Source organism: Tribolium castaneum, chromosome 10 (assembly GCF_031307605.1).
Source record: "Tribolium castaneum strain GA2 chromosome 10, icTriCast1.1, whole genome shotgun sequence".
Lineage (NCBI taxonomy): Eukaryota > Metazoa > Arthropoda > Insecta > Coleoptera > Tenebrionidae > Tribolium > Tribolium castaneum.
In genome coordinates, this window is record NC_087403.1 from 2,632,697 (window position 1) to 2,651,093 (window position 18,397).

Consider the following 18,397-nt stretch of genomic DNA (forward strand, 5'->3'; position numbering starts at 1 on the left):
AAATGTATATGCAAAAACCAACACTAGTACGTGTGTTTATGTTTATCGAGCTGAAAATGTTGGCGGATAGAGAAACAACTTTTTAGCGTACAGCGATACAAAACAAAAATGCTGAACAATTTGGAGTAAATATTAAATTATATTACAAAATCCCCTTAAGGAGAGTCAGGAAAAAGAGGGTTTGAGCAGCACAAAGAAGACAACAAGTCAAATCTTATGCTAATTTATGGACGGCTTCAATATATTTATTCCATTTTAAAAGTATCATCGCACTGCTCATTTCCGAATGCATAATTTATAATTATCGCACCTTTCCTGCTTTAATTGCAGTCCGTAAAAATAGCATTTTTAATTAACAATCGTTACACGTGTGTAAAAAAAATCTTAAATTAGTAGGTAACACTCAATTTTGAAATCAAATAAACAACCTCTTGGACGCACTGTTTTGCTTTGTTTACTTGTAGGCTTATCATTCATTGGCATGAAAGGGATGAAAAAGGGCTTGCCAAAAAATGCGTGGGTGTGATATTTGTATCTAAGAGCGTTCGATAGAGTGAACGAGTATTTAGTATCGCAAAAGGAATTCGGCCCATTTGAGGCATTTTAATTGGTGTAGGCCATTTTTGGAGGAATCCAAAGAATGGAGTCGACATTAGTTTGAACGTTTACAAAGCGAAATTCACTTCCCGAAGCAATTTAAAGAAAGCTCATGAAAGAAAAGCGGTCACAGTGAAAGGCGGTTATCTGATTGTACATGCTTGTTTTCACAAATAATTAACAAACGGACGTCCCCGCTTGCTCATCTATTAATCACGGTCCTAATATAAACATCCTGCGGATGATGCAAGATGCTGCAAAGGCCGAGTCCGGAGTCCCGGAGTCGACTGCTCTCCCGAACTCTAGATTACATTGAATTCGTGCAATTTGATTAATGCTTCGGTCCGTAGTATTTTAGCTAATAAGACCGGCCTAACTACATACGCAAACATCACGGCAAAGTTGGTGCGGGCTCTGCTGACACGGACTTCAACTGGACACCACCACCATCACCTCTTGTAAATAACAAGCGCAAACCAATTTCAGACCTTTTTATAATTTACGCGCTTTTTCATGGATAATTGCACAGCTTAAACACGACCATATGTCGCTTGTTCTGACACAAATGCCCGACACTAGCAAGCCGCATCTGAAATAAAGCCTGCTCACCCAAACCATCAAATTCCTCAAACAAAATTACACCACTACATGAACGTTTAAATATTCCGCAAAAATCACACCATTTTATACAAATTGTGCAACACAAATAACAATACTAAAGCTAAAACAGCTCCAGATTGTGTTTACGTAAAACTCGATGTGATTGAATTTAAAAAAGCAGAATGTATGGACTGAACTGAGCAGGAAAAAGTAATCTGATTAAAATGAAACGATTAAACTGTCGATGAAACTGATACTGTATGGGGCTTTTAAAGTACAAGTGTCAGAAGTAAATTTGTGCGTTTTTGATTCTCTTGGGAAAGTTTTTTTAACTAGAACAGTGGCAGTTTGCTCCAGAATTAGATGAATAGTTATAAAAATATTAGTTTATAAACGTAAGTGACGCTGTGAAATATTGTAACACAAATATTATTGTCAAGTATATCCTTAAAACTTCACTTACTGAAAAATTGTTGCTCTTGATAAGAACTTAAGTCCTTATTAGCTTGAAATTTTATGTCAATATTACTCGAGTTTCTAGGAACAGAACTCGTAGCCTATGTCTTATAAAGCGTAATTATCTGATCGATATACCTCAATAGATATTGTGACGTTACCAGTTGTCTTCATCCCACATTATTGCGTGATCTGGTAAAATATCACCCTCCGTGTGTGATAAAATTGAAAACTGTCTCATTTGAATCAATAAAATTCAGTTAAAAACTCGTCCCGTTTTTGTTTGTTTAAATTAATACAACTCACAATTATACAAAACAGTGACGCAAAACAAATGAATTTATTATCGGAGCAAGCAAATTTAATTAACTAGTACTGAAGATTATTTTTAAATTAACTGATGTATTAATTTGTGCAAAATCTGCGACTACTTTTCACACAATGCCCATTAGTTTGGTTTCGCGTCAATTTGAATTTAATTGAAACATATTGTCTTGAAAAATCCGCAAGGTAATCTTTCATTTTCATGCGTGTGAAGGTGGGAAATATTAAATTGTCTGAAATTAAACTGCAGTAATATGCTGCTGTTTGGTTGAAAACAAAAAATATCTGTGGTAGAAAAAAGAAAATGAGGTATGGTTTTTAGCGCGAGATTGTTTCAAATTGAATTAAAGTGCCTAAAGCACATGTTGTCTTTGCTTCAGCAGAACGAAATTGGCAGGCACCACGCAAAAAACTAAACAACATATTCAGGCACGTTCTAAGTATGTTAGGAAAGTTTATATTAAAATTTTATTTGTGTTTCGTAAAGTTTACTTTTTGATTTTCGATGTAGAAAATCAATATTGTGAAGTGAACATGAATAAATCAATTTGGAAACGTCACCGACAGATATCCTCTACATGCTCGATGATATAAAATTATGCAACATTACAAAACGGATTTTTGTTCTTTTTTACTAAATTAAATCAACTTAGAAGATTACGAATAATACGGGAAAGCAGCATTCCATTAAAATAGGTAATTGAGCGTAAAATTTACGTTAGAGTTATTTTTAATATTTAATCATGTTTTATGTGTATGTTCCCGGGAAACATAAAATCCTCTAATTTTTGACTTTAAACAAAATAATTCTTTAATTTCGCGAAGCAAATTTCTTGCCAATTTATAATTCAGAACTGTTCATAAATAAATTTAAATACACGTTGCGAAGTCGAAATGAACAGAGTGGAGAACATAAAGAGAATTCCTTAGTAGTATCACACCCAAATGCTGTTTATTTCGTAAAATCCGAATATAAATGCAAAGAATTATTAATTCGCCCGTAAAGTAATTAAGTTTAATCAGAAGATAAAGTGTGTACCGTGGTGGGTGTTTTAGTGCGGATTTCATCTCGTGAAAGGGGTGTTCCTAATGAAACACCCGGTACAGCGAGATTTAATTACGCACTCCAGCATTCACCAAAAATGCGTATGGCATTTTTCAAAATACACGACTACACCCACACTATTTTATGCCCACCAAAACTAAATTTCTGTTTTATAGCTTGTTTTATTAGATTAGAAAGAAACGTAGGGTAGGTTTAACTTAATCTTAATTTAATCGAGTTTTTATTGTCTTGTCTTATTGGGCCATAAAATAATACTGTTTGTTTCTATTTATCTTACCTGTTTGTACACCGCATCGTACTCCAGCTAAATTACAACAACCGTTTAAAGACACAATAAATAGGCAAACTGTCACACGCGTTTTGTTTATTTATTTAGAAGTTATCAATATATTCAACCTACTAATTGAGCAACTAATTGAGGAAATTTCGCTACTACTGTAATAAATATGTCATAATTAAAAAATACATTAATTAAACACATATTTAAAAAATAAATGTACGTAATGGACTTTGTTGTAAGTGATGCGATGTTATCATATTTGATTTAAATTTTCATTAGCAAAATGAGTTGTTATTTATGTTATAACTAGTGTGCACGTATGTTTTTTTATTTTCATTATAACACAGTTAAGTAATATAACTTTTTATAAACAGGGAAAAATGTTTCAAACACATATTTTGATATATGTGAAGTTTTTGGATATTAAGGGTTTGATATTTTGATAAAGCTGGTATCTGGTGCGAGAAATCGCACGAAAGCTCGAATTGCCGGAATGTAAGAATGGTGAAACCCTCGGATCGTTGGCTCGCCTTGACGTCTTCTAATCATCAGAGTTGCGATGTCGTTGGCCACTTTGCACCAGATGCTGCTTTGCCCCAGCCTTATTAAACTCTTTCATTCACTTCCAAAGCGTCATCCCGCAAGAAAATGGAGCGAAGATGAATCCCCAGTTTGGGAAAAAGCGGCTCGTGTGTTGCGGCATTTAGCGCTCAATCGGTGCTGATAATTACGCTTATTATGTGTTTTCATTCCGGGTCCGGGGCCGTATTCCGGGTGTTATTGCACCTTGATAAGAGCGCATTTTGAGGGAAAAGTCTCGCGGTAATTTCAAGTGAAACGACGCTAATAAAAGTGACTGGTGCGGAGCGAAATTCTTGTGTAAACGTCTACTGGTGGCAGTAAAGCGTGTAGGATTTTGAGTTTTCGCGTTTGCCAGCTAAGTCGGATTTGCGGACGTCACCGACTTGTCAACCTAGTTGCTTTCGGTCCTGTCAAGTCACACTCCATGCCGACGCGAAATGAGCTTTCTTAACACCGTGAGAAGAATGTGCGGAATTTACAAATGCAAACGACGCACTTGTCGATGGATGTGGCTCAGTGCTCATTTGTAATACCAACGGTGAGCGATAGACAAATAATAATAAATCGCTCCTGATACATACAACATACGACACGCATTTCGATTGATAAATAATGTTCAATTTGCATTAATAACTGCTACGTTATTATTCGAAAAACAACGCAGTCATCTATAATACCCCTCGCTATAAATTATTTATATCGATAAATAATCAAAAAATTCGACACATCCACCACTCTCAAATTCCAATTCATACTTCCATCTCTTTACACACGTAATCATTCGGCTTTAAGCCCACTGACAAATTTCAGTTTCCAAATTCACTCATCTGCTAAATACACACAGTCAATTATTCGCATTTTTATCAACAGATATTTGTTGTTCCTCGTTTAAACACCAAGTGCAATAAAATACAATGCATCTTACGTTTAGTTTTGTACAATAAATATCACAAATTTGGTAGCAATCGGACAACTTTTTCCTACCCTTCATGTAAAAATTTTGTTTTTTACCCAAATTAAAATTATAAAACCATATTTAGTTTACGTTTTCTAGTTAAAAACATTGAACTGCTTAATTTTGTTTTGTTTACTGTCATAAAAATAAGTTTTTAGTTGATTGAAAAATGGTGGATGCGCCGGGAAAATGTAAAAATTTGTTGATTAATGTTTATTCAGGTATGTTTTGCTAATAAAACATTATAAAGCATGTAATATAGTTTTTAAATAATTTGTAATAAATATTGCATTACAGCTTTATAAATGGTGCATTAAAATTAATACTCACCTAAAGGCAATTTAGATTTAACGAAATTTGTAAATATTACATTAATTGCATTTATCTGATTGTGTTTAGCAAACTTCAAACGCAAATGTGATTAATTTTGTTATAACTAAATATACATGTACAATTCGACGCGTAGAAATTTTTTGTCAATTATTTATTAATTTAGTAGTCACAAGTTGGTAAAAATTAGCCCGACAATTAAGTTAGAAAATTGCATATTTATGCCCTTTTGAACGTACAAAGTTCACTTAATGAGAGAAAAATGAAGCGATGCATTTAAGCCTATTTAAGTATAAATATAGAGCATCGAGATATCTGTGCCTTATTATCGAGAAAAGCATTTTGAAACTGCAAGACTAACGATTATATTGAACTGCAACGTAATAGCGGTGTCTGTAGGTACCGAACGGAGTAATAATGACGTCGTTGTTCTGTCTAAAGTCGTTTTATTGCAAATCCGATATTATTAAATAACTGTAACTATTTTGGAAGTTTCGCAAATTTCAAAGTTTGTCGCAACAATAACAAAACTTAGTATTTTGAATTCCTTTACAAACACCTCTAAATTGTTGGCGTGAGAGGTTTGATACAGTAAACTTCGAGAGATTTGTGGATATCAAGTGTCTACTGTAATTGGATCACTACCGCGAATATGGACGAGACCTTCTACTGGGACTGGGAAATTGTCTCGAGATAACTCTTAAACGACTTTACAAGTTGGAAATTTTGTACCAAACAATTTGCACGTCGTAGTCGTGACTATTTTTTATATGTGTCCAATTAAAATACGTATAAATAAACATTGCAAGTCAGTTTCCGTTCGTTGTATTTAGAAAAATTTGCAAATAGCTACTTACTGTGAAGCTGAGCTTCATAAATAATTAACGGTTCAAGAGTATGCATCACCGAATCTTTTATTTAAGGAAGAAAGAAATCGCAGTAAAAGTTAAAAAAATCCAGGTCGAGGAAGTTGTTTAATCATGGCGGACTATAACGCGTTAGATTCGAAGTAGCGGTGTTATAATTCTTGTTTTAGATCTGGATTCGTGGGTTTTAAAAGTTTGTGTTAGGGTGAGCCGCGGTGTTTATTAATAATTCGATATCGTAAAGTATGTTAATTAATTAGAAATGAGAACGAACTGGCCGGGTAAATTTATTTTTAATATTTAAATAAGTTGAAACAATGCTGTAAAGTTCGTGAATTAGAGATCAAGCTTGTAGAGGCCGTTCTTCCAGAGTGATTAGCAGGGTGATGTCTCCTGGGCATTTACAAATCACCCGGGCTATTTAGTTGCTTAGCACAGCTCAAATCCTTACTTTACTTTTGCCTTCTATATCTTGCTCTGTTGCTTTCTGTCCGATCCAATTTTGATGGGGACTTCTATTTTATATTGTTATCCCTTTTCCTAATTTTCTTTGTAATACGCTTTACTTTGTACATTTTATATGCTGTTTGTTAACAACATTCCTAATAAGGACCCGCATTTAAATTCACTTTGGACTAATTTTATTATGCAAACAAACCATTTCAATTACTGGAAAAAGAGGCAACATTCCGCAAACACATGCAACGGTACTTTAACCTCGCACCTGGTTACATCCCTTTTTCGGCTCAATGGCTGCCTAAATTAATTTTGATAAACAATTATGTTATTTAATTGGAGCTTGTTTCTGCAGGGTAAGCACCACCCGAAATTTGATCCACCGAGCTATCATTTCACACTCAAAACTTACGGATATTTCACTTTGCAAAGCATAATATGGAAGCAGAAACGCCGCGTTCTATGCAGACTAGAAGTCACTTCAAACTCTCTTGTTATGCCCTTAGCTCTTTCATAATGTCAGTGTCCTATATCTTTCAACTTGTTTCTAACTCGCTGCCTTTCAACCAGATCATATTTAGCAAGCTTCTCTATGAATTTCGACGCGCTTTGGCAAAAACTATCAATATAAACCGCCTAATAACCAAGGCCCCGAGTAATTTCATACATTTTTCGTTTTATTAAACCTAATATACAGCCGTGACATGTTCAAAACAACTAATTGTTTCTCATTTGCACTACTTACTAACTTATATATCATGTGCATTAAATATGTAAAGTGTTTTACTTACGTGGGGACGACACAAATGCTCCTCTCAACAAAATGTCTATCAATTTTTGAATGTAATGGCTCTTATTTTAACTTATTGGATTACTTTTTTAGCAAAAAAAGGAGACCTTTAGCTCTCTCCTCATTTATTATTTTATTTATATTTCCCTTTGCAAAGCATCTGAGTGAAGCATTTATATTCAATTCTTCAAAAGCTTTATAAATAAATGTTGAACGTTTGATTTTTGTGCGCTTTGAAAGTGCGCTTTATTTTGAATATGGACCATTTGCGACAATAATTTTATCCAGTGCAATAAAAATTTAATCTATTTTAAATATTTATATACAAAGAGGTTAACATAAAACGTAGTAAGTGTGAAGAAGGTAACTTTTTTGTTCTGAGCCGTAAGAAGTTGTGTGTGTCCATTTCTTTATTTATTTTGCATAATTTTTTAAACCTGCTGATAATTTGGGAAATAAAATATCAACCTGCTGAATTCATTGAACTTCCTACGTTTCATAAATGCGAATCCGTTTCTTTGAATTTCAGCTTTTTTTATTTAAAATATCATCACTAATACTCCTTAATGCAAAGCCGTTTGAAATGAAAGTAATTTTAAACTTGTCATATTTCGCCAATTTTACGAAAATTAAATTTACGACACAAAAGAAATTTTTAAATTAGAAAAAAAAAACAAATTAAAATTTTATTCTTCAGTTCTTCCATCAGCTACGAAGGTAATCCTCGAGTGTGTTCCTGGCCGTTGAGACAAATGCAGAACTATAAGGTAACAACCCGTTTGAAGGCTGTTTGAAGCCAGCGATTAGATTAAAACCGCGGATTTCTCTCGAGGGATTTTGCTCCATAATTATTAATAAAGTGCATTTTAGTTTAAATTAGTATTGATGGGTGTATTTCTAAATGAATATCGATAGAAGATCAGTGATCTTCTTTGTTTTACGGAAAATTGCGGAAGAATGCGTAAATCAACGTTGGGTTAGTTCCGAAAGATAATGATTGTTAAGTAGGGAAGAGGGAAACGCATGTGTAAGGAATGGTGATAAGTTTCCAATTCCATTGTTGCGGCGCTGAGATTTTGCGTGCCTCCCTCCAAGTCCCGGAACGATCCCTAGTGGCGTCGAACAAGTCCGGATCTATTTAGAGCGCGTTCAGTAGAAACGCGACAAATCAATTCAAAATCATTAAGTCGGCGAGCTGTGCTTCTAATAATTGTTTCGAACAGTTTGCGAATAGTAAATTGAAATTTTTCATTAAAGTCGTGTCGGTGATCCGCTGGGGAGCGGGAAATTTTGTATGCATGATACGTGGAGTTTGGAACGCCAGCAATGGACAAAGTGATTTCGTTAACAAAATTTTCGATTGGCGGCTGCGTGCGTGGTCTAGCAGTAAGAAAGTGTACATAGTGCTAGTCCAGAGCAGGTATTCTATTAATGATGGCCGCGGGCGATATCCGGCCGACCGGAGACCGACAAACTCGAAATACCGGCATTAACGAAGGGCTAGTTGCGTAGTTTGGGGCACGCCAACCATTCATTTCCGCGCTATTGGGGTTCCCATTTTAGGCGGCAGCTCGTCTGTCGCTCCGTTCATCCCTCGTTGGCCGGTAATCGAACACACAATTGGCCCCGTATGTCACTTCATCGCACAGAATACAAAGCAGGCATCGACCGAGCAAATCTCTGATGTTCTTTGTTTCAAAGTGTTTTTGTTAGAAGTATTTATCCCTTGTTTATTTTCCGCGTTTGTTGCTTCTCCAGCCCAGGACCTGGGCCGCCACGTCGCCAAAAAATCGCCCCTATTTACCTCCTCTGTTACCTGGTTAATTCATAAAGTAATCTCTAAATTTCCGCTGTTCCGTTGTGATTGAGAATTTAATCATGCATTTAATGACAATACCACGGCTACTAAATATCGAGGACAACTTCCGCCATCGGTTTATACCGTTTCACATTTCCCGTGTGTTTTAAATATGTACAATTCAAACGAGCCGAACACATTTACATTTTCGAGTTCAAACATTTCCCATAACCGCAAAATTTCTCCCAGCCGAGTTCATTATTGTTCACCGACACTCCACACTCGATCCGGCCACTCCATTTCTCTAAAAACTTCACAATACACAATATTTACCAAAACGCTACATAAAGACCAACCACCACTATCCTCTAAACTCAAATACTACACACAATTTTTTGCTCACATTAGCCGCTGCTTCAATAAACGCGAAAGACAACAGAAAAATTTTTTTAACTGAAACGTACCTCCAGTTAATGCTGTTCGCATCATATTCAAAGTATTTATTAGTTAAAAAAAACTCTTAGTAGCGCCTGGTCTTGGTCGTATAAATATAAGTCTAATCTTTCCTGCAAAATAAATAATCCTGCTGCCACTAGCTTGACCCCGTGCAATAATAAAATAATAAATAATAAAACATTTTTAAACTTTAAAACACAGTTTAAACTTATTTCTGTATTTGTACTACTACTACCATGTTTAATTAAAGACACAATTTTTCTTGATTTAAAAAACATTAGTCGGTATATGATTATTGTCGTTTTGTTAAATAGACTTCAAGAAATTTCATTGAAATCAAAAGATTTACAAACGCAAAATGAGTAATTCTTTTCGCATAAACTGCCCTAAACGTATATCTGAATTAAGTATCAATATAGAAATGCTTAGGTGGATGTGTGAAGAAGATCGTAAAGTAACATTTACTGCTGCGTAAATTTCGCCAGAACGTATTTATACAACAGGATGGGTAACAGCATTTTTCATAAACACATTTATTATTTATAATTTGTGTGACATTAAAGGTGATACCGTGTGTCATAAAAAAATATAGTAGTCGTCGGTCGTTGACGTCCTACTTAAATGGAATTTCTTAAACCACATAAACCCACAAGACAAATTGTTAAATTATTTTTTAACCACCGCCAAATGTTTGCTTATTGAGAGAAATTGGTTTTTGTCTCGGAATTATTGAGCATGCTCTAGCAACCGGTTTAATACTGATTTATTTTAATAGTCGTAGCTCACATTGCAGTATTGAGACATGGTTTATAGTCGCCGCAAGGTCAGTATTGCGGTATTTGTAGTTACATTCCCAATGAATTTATAGCTTACGCATGCATGTCCTGCAATGAGCGCATGTTCGAGTAGGATGTTTTCGGTGATATATAAGAGGATAATGGCAATAAAGCCGACAGATCATCAAAATTGGGGGAGGTGGGAGCGCTCCCTGTTAACAGGCTATTAAATCGGCCCAGTGGCGCAAAAACGCCCAACATCATGTTCGCCACAATAAGGAGGCGCGATCCGGAGACGCGTCTTTACTTACTGGAGGTGTCCTGCTTGGGCTGCGTCGCTGCAGTGGTGGTCGAGGGCTGCACGGTCTGTACCGGCGTGCTGGGCTGCGTCAGCAAGGGCTGGAGGGCGAGCAGGGTCGGAGGATTCACAGGCGCGGTGCTCCCCGGCGAGGCTGCCCACCCACCTTTCATGTCCTGTAAACAACCACCGCACATTAATCAAGTGCACTTTACAGCCAGCTCACCGCAAAAGCGTGCCCCGGCGGTGTGGCAGCAATGCTGGAGGTGGCGCACCGGTGCGGTGTTAACCGGACGACCACTTCCTCATGCATTTCGAGTTCCAATGCACATCCACTCGAATTTCGCCCGTTTTTACCCAAATTACCGAACCAGCGCAAGAACAAGATTCGCGAAACTCGAGCGATCTTTGCCACATTTCGAGCGTCATACGGCGTTCGGACACTGCGGTAATTGGGTAATTAAGATGTCTAAGTAGGCAACAAGTAGATAACTGACTCCGCCGCGGGCTATTAAATAAATGTAAAACAATCAGCGCGATCTGACTTGACTCAACATATTTCACACTATTTATAATTCATGCAAACTCCATTTCCAGCGAAACATTCAAAAATAAATTCATTACTCACTGATATTAATTAAACATAATATACATCCACATTAAATTTACACAAGCCACAAATTAAATAAAAAACCACATAAAATACTGTAATTATGACCTGTAAATGATTCAAAATTTTAATTATGCTATAATTACAACAATTAATTAACGTGAAATGTATACACTTGTTCGTTTTTGTACAAAAAATTCATCGAATTTATGTTGAAAATGGTGGAGGCGCCGGGCGACAATTTAGCCGTTAGTTGTTTTTCTCAAATTTGCAACTTTGTGGAGACAAAGTTATCATACATAACCTTTGAAGTCCGCAAAGTAGGTAATCTTTTGAAAGAATTTACTCAACCTAAGCTTTATTATGAGCTATATTTTCCGCGAAAGTCGACCTCACACTTTAAATTTTCTCCCAGTAAGTAAAGCTTTAGTGCTTCTTGCTTTATAGTTTTTTTCAATTTTAAGGTTCTTAAAAATGATCTTTAAAATTAAATTTTTATTTACGAAATAAAATCCATTTTTGTTTTAGTGGTTAAAATTTGGTGGATGATTAAGAATGCAGGTTGAAACCACATTTCAATTTAATACGGGGTTAATTACGGCCTAACAATTAATTGAATTCTATTTGTCGGTTGGTATTGTAGCCAGACATCTGATAGCGAAACTATGCGCAATATGCCAATTAATTTCTGCTGAATCCGCCTGGAGCATAAAAATTTTAATGAAAACAATTTAAATATAAATTAAATTTAAACAAGACACGTCACAGTGCTGTTTGGTAAATAAATAGTCTGCAACAGCAACAACGATCACGCTGAAAAAGCAGAGGAATTGTTCCACAAGATATAATTTTGCTTGAGTTCAGTTAATAAATTTGTTAAAGAAGCCTTTTAAATTAACGTGGATATTATGCAAATTGGTGGAGCAAACCGGATTCTAGATGCGCATTGCTGTGTCAAAATAATGAATCCAAAAACGAGCAAAAGTATTCGAAGTGTTTATATTTTGTCGCGATGTGAGGTATCGCCGTGCATATCAAAATTGTCCCGCCAAAATTCATTATGCATGTATGCATATACATATTTCATTTGTTTAATTAATGGAAGCGAAAAAATGGTAAAGAAATACACCAGAAAAGAATAAAGGGTATATGACTGTATTTTATATTGTCATGGTGTGTCACGCGACGTTGCCTGACGAACGCTTTATTACGCCAAGATACGATCTGCAACCGGTCAAACTCGATAGGATACCGGTTGAAATCGTAACTCGGCTGTTACAGCTAACTTGCACCTAATTTAAGCCATTTAAATCCAGAATTTGGCTCCCGCCAAAACGCACTGTGCACTAAATCCATGTCCCGCAGAACCCAACTTAACAAATACGGACCTGAGGTTCGATTTTAACAGGCCACGTGGGAATCAACTTAGCACACAGCTAACCCTTATCGATATGTGTATCTGCGTATATTATCGTTTTGTAATGGACAGCGCCAAAAAGCCCGTGCTAAACAAATAATTAATGGTCATCGAAAATGTACAAGTCAATTAATATGTGAAATATTCTCGCGGGATACAAGCCCGACCGTGTACAAAAGGAGTTTTCTAACGCGACCAAATTATCGATTTCATGAAACAATGGCCCTGTTTTAATGTGATTATGTCAACACACTCCACCTCCGCTACCCATTTTTGGTGCTCTGGTGCCAAACGCTAGCACCAGACGAGCTGTACGATCCCATAAAGCACACAAATAACGAAAAAAGCTACGTATTTGCTTCCACAACACGAAACTAATTCAAGACAAAATATAATAGTGCATGTGGCAACTGCACAAAAATGTTTGTATTAACTATCTCTCCTTCAATCGTAAATCGCAGAAAAAAATTTTATGCATCACGCGATAGGGTCTTGTCACACCTTCCGTTGTTAATAATATTTATTTTTCACTTGGTTTGGGTCCGAGTTAGACATTTCTATTGACATTAAAACACTTATGAAATAGACTAAATTGGTTGATTAAATTAGCAAATAATTTAATGAGATTACGTCGACGAGTTTATTGCTGTTAATAGCAATAATTAGGACGAATTAATTAACTAGTTTCACAGGTTCAACGTAATGCTTGTGAATAAAGTCATTGCATTCAATTTCAACTGCTTGATTTTAATTGCATGAGCAATTTTTCAGATTGTGGTACTTTTTAACCCATTTTCATGTAACGCACCTTTTTATTTGACAACAGCGGTAAAGCAATACACACCTAACACGCCACAGAACGTGTTCGTAGACACTTTTCATGACAGTTATTGTCGATGCTAAATTAATTATGGATTTCTAAAAGCCGATAATTTTACCCTAGCTGGTGCGTAATTGTCAGAAAACAGGTAACAAAAGAATTATAATCTTACTTATTTATACCATATGAGTACGTTAGAATAATAATTCTAGTACACTTTTTCAGTGCGTGAAAAACCTCATTAAAACAAACAGAAACATTATGAGAAGCTCATAGCAGTGCGTTTAATAAAAACCGTAAAATGTAAAATTAAATTAGATTCTTCTATGTGAGTATTTTCTGCAACAAAATTATTTCATGTATAATAAAATAAAAACCGTAAAGAAAAATAACGAAATGAGGTGTATTTAGAGACGGATGTTTATACGACATTATTTAAAATAAATGAAAAGTTTTATTGTCAAAAAGTTGGAATAAATAAAAGTGAATTAGTTGGCTGCAAAATATGTTGCAAAGAGAAATTCTACTTACTGCATAAATTGTGTGACGGAAATTGAGGTTTAAATTTTACGGCCGGTAAAGTTGATAAAATCTTGAAGCAAGTTAAAATTGAAAATAAACTTGCATTTTTATTTCCAAAGTAATTATTGAACAATTTGCTTATTATGGTGCAAAATATCCAAGTTGTTTCTCTAATTCGTGTTGCAGTATCTCGAGACATTAAAAACGTTGTACTGATAAAAGGAAAAAGTTGGAATAATTTCATTAAGAAGTTGATGGTTTTTGGCAAAAGCTATAAAGTGTTGATTAAGCCTGCATTGCAGCGTAAGTAGTGAAGGAAGCAGATGATGATTATTTGTTGTACTGATGGTACGTGAAGCAGTTAAATATTCATAGAGGCTCTGGGAACAATCGTCGAAAAGTCGCAACTTAATTATTTTAGTTTTAGCCATTATGTTTAGCTCGATGAAATTAGTTTTGGAAGTCGTTTGTCATAAGCGGAGAAATTAATCGAGGTCTAGCGTCGGACGTTATTATTTAAATCACGGGTTTTAAAGCATATTACACGATTTTTACGGTTTTGAATAAATAATGCAAAAAGTGTGTGATTCGACTAGTAAATATTGCATAAACTTATTGAGATGTTATAAGAATATTTTCCACATATGTGCCCGCACCAGGTTGGAATAATAATAAGTGAAAGCATTTTATTTATATTGTGCAAATGATAGCGCGTATGCTCCCCATGATAATTGGCTTCACATGCTTCACACAAGTAACAAATTTTGGGGGAGAGGACCGAAGTGCGTTGTCGTAAAAAAGTTAATTGAACCCGGGTTGTGCACGAGGGCGTTTTATTTCGGGCGATAGAGTTTAAGGATTAAAATATAATTCTCAAATGTCGTTATAAAGGTGTGAAAATGTAATACATATAAATTGTCTTTTCAGTAGGTGGAATGACACTAGAAGAATGAAATTCAAATTTGCAAGTGTAGTTGGTTTACAGCCACTCACACGCTGCAATTTTAATTCGAGCCATAAAAGACAAAGCTTGCGTGGAAGCTGTGGAACTTCAGCGATTTAAAATAGAAATTAATTCGGGTAAAATATTCATAGCTTCAGGTCGGAGCACTGCTAGCGAGGCTCACCTGCCGCCCGTCCTTAAATTAGTTCCGAACTATAATAGTGAAACTGGCCGCGCACACGTAGCGTAACGCAGCGCGACGTAACGGCCGAACTCGGTTGACGCGAGTTCGAGGCATCAGTTAATGAATGACTCCCTAATGCTGCTGTTATCGCATTGCCAAGGGAGCCGTTTCGAGAATTCGCTCACTTCTGCTAATGAATTGAATAATATTTACATTAAGAATTCAAAAATAATACATCGCTCCACATTGCCAAATTTTCAGACTGCAGAGGTATAAATTTTAATTGGATTGCCCCTCGCCGAGCACCGGAAAACTAAAGACATTCTCGCGCGGTGTTCCCCAATTAGCCCAACACTCTCGCAAATTCACCGCGCCATCGATCAACCATCAAACAATTTCCTACCGACACAATTTGCCCCGAAGTCACCCTACTTAGCAACTAAATCAATTACATCGACAAAAACCTAACCTCTTGTTCGTTATCTGCAGCAAAATTCATCACAATGTTCGACATTGTTTAACCTTGAAAATTATGCTTGGGTCAACCCCTTCGTGGGGTGGCTTTTCGCCTCTTCTTTATCTCAAACGACAGACTTTTACTAAACAAAAATGTTCCTTATCTTAACACGACTAACATCCTCCCCAATAACATTCTATTTTCTGTCTCTTACGAACATTACAACAGCCAATTACGGCATCCATACGATCACAGTTCCTCGTTCAAATTAAATTAATTAATACCTTTCGTCAGTCATTTGGAACATAATAACAATTCGCCAAATTTTAATTAAAATAGTAGTACGCATTTTATCTTGGATATATCTCCTAATTTTGCATTTATTTTTTGTAGATACGAGTAAGCGGTTGTAATGCAACCTTAAATTAATTTTATTCTGAAATAACCGTATAAAATTATAGGGTAACACACCAAATTGACCTACAAATAAGGAGGAAACAAAATGAAAGTATTTTGGTATTATTGTGCTGTAGAAAATTTAATAACTTTTTATATCGGTACATGCCATAAATAGGCATTTGTAAATAAAAATAATAAAATCAAAATCAACACATTGAACATACTAATAAAGTCAAATCAATTATTTAGAGTCAACAACTATCCCGGCGCCTCCACCAAAATTGTTACTAATTATGTGTTGTCTATTCACAAATTACAATAATTAGGACGTAACGAGTGGGTGTTTCATTTAACATTTTACTGCATAAGACGCATATTCTTCAACAGACTGCTAAACTAATTATATTTGTCAAAGTTAACGCTAAAATATGTAAAACTTTCAACAATTAGTGGCGTCGACTGTCGTCATAAATGTAAATCTTTTTATCCATTATCGAATATTACAAGTAGGTGTTCGCGTTGAAATTGAATTAGAAATGGTAAAAACAAAACATACTCAAAACATTAATAAAAAATCAATTACTTAAACTAAGCCATCAGCCCATGAATGTGCTAACTTTGTAATGTCGACACACAGGATAACAATATTTAGGGCGTAACGAGTAGGTGTTTTATTTAAAATTTCATTGCATAAGACCCATATTCTTCAACAGAGTGGTAAACTAATTAAATTTGTAATAGTTAATGCTAAAATATGTAAAACTTTCAACAATTAGTGGCGTCGACTGTCGTAATAAATGTAGATCTTTTTATGCATTATCGTGTTAAGAGCTGTTCATTGTATTCGCGTTTAATTTGTCATTTATTAGATTTTGATCGGTGTTGCCTGAAATGGGTTAGAGTTGTGCGTAGGCGGAGATAAATCTGTTGCAAAAAAGAATATTCCTGGTATATAAGGTACGGGAAGTGTGTACATTGGAAAAGCTGCAGAAGCAGAGCGTTTAATAGAATTAACAGGTACATTAAAATTTATCAATTAAAGGGAAGTGTTTTGAATCGCTGGGGCGTATGATGAAATAAGTCTCACGTAAGTAAACTAAGCGTGCCTATATAATGGATTGCAGAACGGACCATGCGCTAGACTAACCGGTAAATTTATATTTAATTAACTCAAAATAAACACCATGATGAATATATGGACCATTCTCTTACATAAAATGTGTTTAGTTAGAGCAGCGAATGTTAATTTAATATAATAATTGACAAAAACAATTATCATCTACAAAACGCCAAACACGTGCAATTTGCTTAATGTATTTCAATTTTGGTAATTGGAATTAATAGCTTTTACTTAAACTTGGGAAACAATACACAGCTAGAGGCACAGTAGGCGAATATTTCACTGTAATACGACGCCTAAGGTTGCAATGTCAATAATGTAATGTTTCACGAAAATTAGAAAATTAGAAATTTTCACGCTTCACAACAAAGGCATCAAACAACTTTCTCATTAACTTTAGTTACAGGTTAACTCATCAGCACAATGATGGAATTAATTATATTTTTACCTCCAAGAGTAATAACTCCAAGCAAGAGCTTATCTCTATATGTCTATATTAAAATTACATTTTATCACAGGAAAACTCCAACTTCAAAAATGTTTTTGTTAAATATTAAAAAACGTTAACAAACAGATCAAAAAAATATCCGCGCTTCAAGGTTTTATATTACATTACATTATTTTGTATTCCTGGTATAAATATAACATAAAATTTAAAACACAACTGAGCATTATCTAACGTTGTAGATTTCAGTTACATTAAATAGTTCGCTCGACAATATTAAAACTAATTGGAAGTAGTTAATTAGAAATAAAAATAGACAAGGACGGAATAGGGTTAGAATTTTAAACAATTCACTTCCGTGTTCTCATGCATCGTTTTTTAACCGGACATGTACCGGTGGTGAATCGTTAAATAGAACATTTCGCAATGCGGATAGCAAATTCAGTCGGTTTAAAGTTTTTGTGAAACAGAAACACCAATAAACGGTTAAAATTAGATGTCGCTAGAGATATTTAAAGTAACGCTCTGAACGCAAAACTAATATTTTGCCACAATTACATTCTTGCCGGAGTTAATTAAGTTTTATAACAATCCCGTTCCACATGTATCACTGTTTAATGGCAAAGAATTTAACAGTTCGATAGTGTATGCAGATCGATCGCTTTGAGTATTTGTTGAGAGGTGTGCGGCGGTTAATAATTTAACGTTAGAAGTGGATTCGATTCCATAATAATTAGCAGGCAAACAAGTTAATGATGAAGCTCTCAATTAACATTACGACCAGCGGTTATTCTGAACGAGACGCTAATCAAACAGGCCCGAATTATATATAGGTAGCAAATAAGCTCCA

General features: G+C 35.2%; 1 protein-coding gene across 3 annotated transcripts in view; it reads right to left on the bottom strand.

Annotated features, from left to right (window-relative positions):
• Positions 1 to 18,397, bottom strand: part of LOC657616 (uncharacterized protein) — a 135,756-nt gene that overhangs the window by 65,753 nt on the left and 51,606 nt on the right. For all 3 annotated transcript variants that reach the window (XR_001575056.2, XM_015981064.2, XM_015981069.2), the window contains exon 2: positions 10,644 to 10,806. Coding sequence is in view for 2 of the 3 variants with exons in the window: in XM_015981064.2 (XP_015836550.1) it covers positions 10,644 to 10,806 (163 nt within the window). In the remaining variant the exon portion in view is untranslated. The remainder of the gene's footprint in view (positions 1 to 10,643; positions 10,807 to 18,397) is intronic.